This window comes from Pteropus alecto, unplaced genomic scaffold (assembly GCF_000325575.1).
Source record: "Pteropus alecto unplaced genomic scaffold, ASM32557v1 scaffold223, whole genome shotgun sequence".
In the NCBI taxonomy this organism is placed as follows: domain Eukaryota; kingdom Metazoa; phylum Chordata; class Mammalia; order Chiroptera; family Pteropodidae; genus Pteropus; species Pteropus alecto.
In genome coordinates this window covers 3,545,946-3,548,235 of record NW_006434441.1, presented here as the reverse complement: position 1 = coordinate 3,548,235, position 2,290 = coordinate 3,545,946, and the positions used below count along the sequence as shown (strand labels likewise).

The 2,290-nt window shown below is 53.8% G+C and overlaps 1 protein-coding gene across 1 annotated transcript in view; it reads left to right on the top strand.

Annotated features, from left to right (window-relative positions):
* The window catches only part of PAX8 (paired box 8), a 59,560-nt gene that overhangs the window by 47,908 nt on the left and 9,362 nt on the right, over window positions 1-2,290 (top strand). Inside the window, exon 11 of the mRNA XM_015587415.2 lies at window positions 1-93. Coding sequence (XP_015442901.1) covers window positions 1-93 — 93 coding nt within the window. The remainder of the gene's footprint in view (window positions 94-2,290) is intronic.

Genomic DNA, 2,290 nt, shown 5'->3' with positions numbered 1-2,290 from the left:
TGGTGGGACCCACGCTGCCTGGATACCCACCCCACATCCCCACCAGCGGACAGGGCAGCTATGCCTCTTCTGCCATTGCAGGCATGGTGGCAGGTAAGGGAGAGGCTGGCTGGAGGGGACTATTGTAAGAGGAAGTGTCAGCTAAAGGTGGAGCGAGAGGGAACAAGAAGAAGGGGTGTCCCATGCATAGACTTCTGGAAGGACACTGGAGGGTAGACGGGAAGGTCCACCCTTATAATCACCTGGAAAAGAGATTCTAGTGCAGTCCCAGCCACTTAACTGTCCCTAACTTGGCCTCCTTCTTCTCAGATGCTCCCATATCACCTGCCATGGTGACAAAGGGGCAGCTGAGGCAGACAGCTAGTCAAATCCAAGCTCTACCCCTTCCACTCATTCCAGGAGCCCCAATGAAGTGTGCTTGGGGCTGCAAAACTCTAGGGGCCAAACATAGCCCAGCCTGTAAGCAACCTGTGGTCACCCAGTTACTTAACGCTGGTGACTCTTGGTTCACCTTTCTGTAATCTTTGAATATGGATGGTGTTGGAGATGGTGAAACAGCCCCCTTCACATCCCACACTCATGGACCCTGTGTGGGCAGAGTCCATTGCAGCTACTCCAGAGGTACTGCAGAGTGTGACATGAACTGGGAGCATTGCTTCATACTCATCCAGGCTATCCTGCAGTCTTGCCTGTCAGTCATTCGGTTTCTTTGTCCACCAGCATGGTCATCACCCAACGGTGACCCATGGTGTCAAGGTCTGGACAAGCAAGGAGGACAAGGAAGTTTTCTTGGAGCGAGTGTCTCTCTTAGGAACCACACAAGAAGGGTGGACAGGGTAGAATCAAGCCATTTCCACCGCCCAGAAGGCCCGAGGACCTGGAGCTTCTAGAAGGGGCTCTGGATCCGGGCATCGGTGACTCCCATACCAGCCCTGGGCCAGCCTCCCAGGCCTGATCCCAGAGACAGTGCCATCACCCAGGCCTGGTCCCTGTCCCACCCCCCACCCTGGACTGTCTCTGCCAGCCACCCACGCTGGTGCCCTGTGCGAGGGGGGCGGGGCTCCTGGGCAAAGGGAAGGGAGGGCTTGGAGGGCTCTGCGCTCCCTGGGAACCTGCTGAGCTGGCACTTGTTGCTGCCTGGTTACCGTGGCAATGTGCTTAATGCAGCGTTGAAAATACAGAATACTGACTCCTCTCTCTCCCTCCTGGCCCCACTCTCTGCCTCCCTCCCTTCCTCTCCTGGAGCGTGAAATGAGATTGGTCAAGATAAAAAAGGAAAAGATTCGGTTATTTTTTTAAGAGTGTGGATAATGGGGCCTCTCAATCAAAATCCCAGGCTCCAGTCAGCTCCCCCATCCCCCTTCCAACCTCTCCACCTTTCCTTGCTGCCTGCTTAGAGGGGAGGAAGAAACATAAAGCCCAGCTCCTCTCTTAATTATGTCCCTCACTTGCTTGAACCCTGTGTCTAGGTACCTGGATCCATCTGTAGAATTCCAGCAGGGTCTTCTCTGTTTGGTCCAGCACCAGTCATAGCTGGACATTATCCTGACATTCAAACAAAATGTTCATGTTGATCAACAAAGTCACCCTGTTTCAAATAATGAACCCTGATGACTCATTTTAAACAGGATTTATTCTGTAAGGACTCCCGCAACATGTAATAATTTATAGGATGTGTCCACAGCACTAGGCGGTGTCCACCTATAGTAGGCAGCCCTGGCTCAGGACCACACTGGTGACACCGCAGCGCTAGGGATGAGATAGTAACAGTGATAAAGTACACGAGGCTACTTCTTTTCACGTTCTGTGTGTTCAGAGGCCAAGGCTTGGGGCACGTGGGTGGCTGGCCTATGGCCGCTTGGAAATGATCCTAGAAGCAGGATGAGAGCCCCGGGATCCCAGGGGCAGAAGTCCAGCAAGCCTCCCCACCTGCTGACCCCTTGTGCTTGGCCCCCAGTGCCCATCCCAATCTGCGTCCTGTCTTTACTTGCTGCCTGGCCTGGCTAGTCCAGTACCTTTGTTCCTGCTGTAACACGAGTGCTCTGAAACATGCTAGCATGTGCTCACAGCGTTTGTGGAAGAGCAGCTATGTTAGGGGACTCCCCAGAAAGAGAGGCAAGGAGAACTTAGCCACTGGTATTGATGACTTACAGGGTTCCATGGGACGTGCCTTCCCCTTCATCACGGCCAGGCACCCCCCAAAGGGGCCAAGGGAGGAAGGTCCACACAAGGGCTGGTGGGAGGAAAGTTGGATCCCAATGGGGTCCAACAAGGGAATACATTTGAGAAT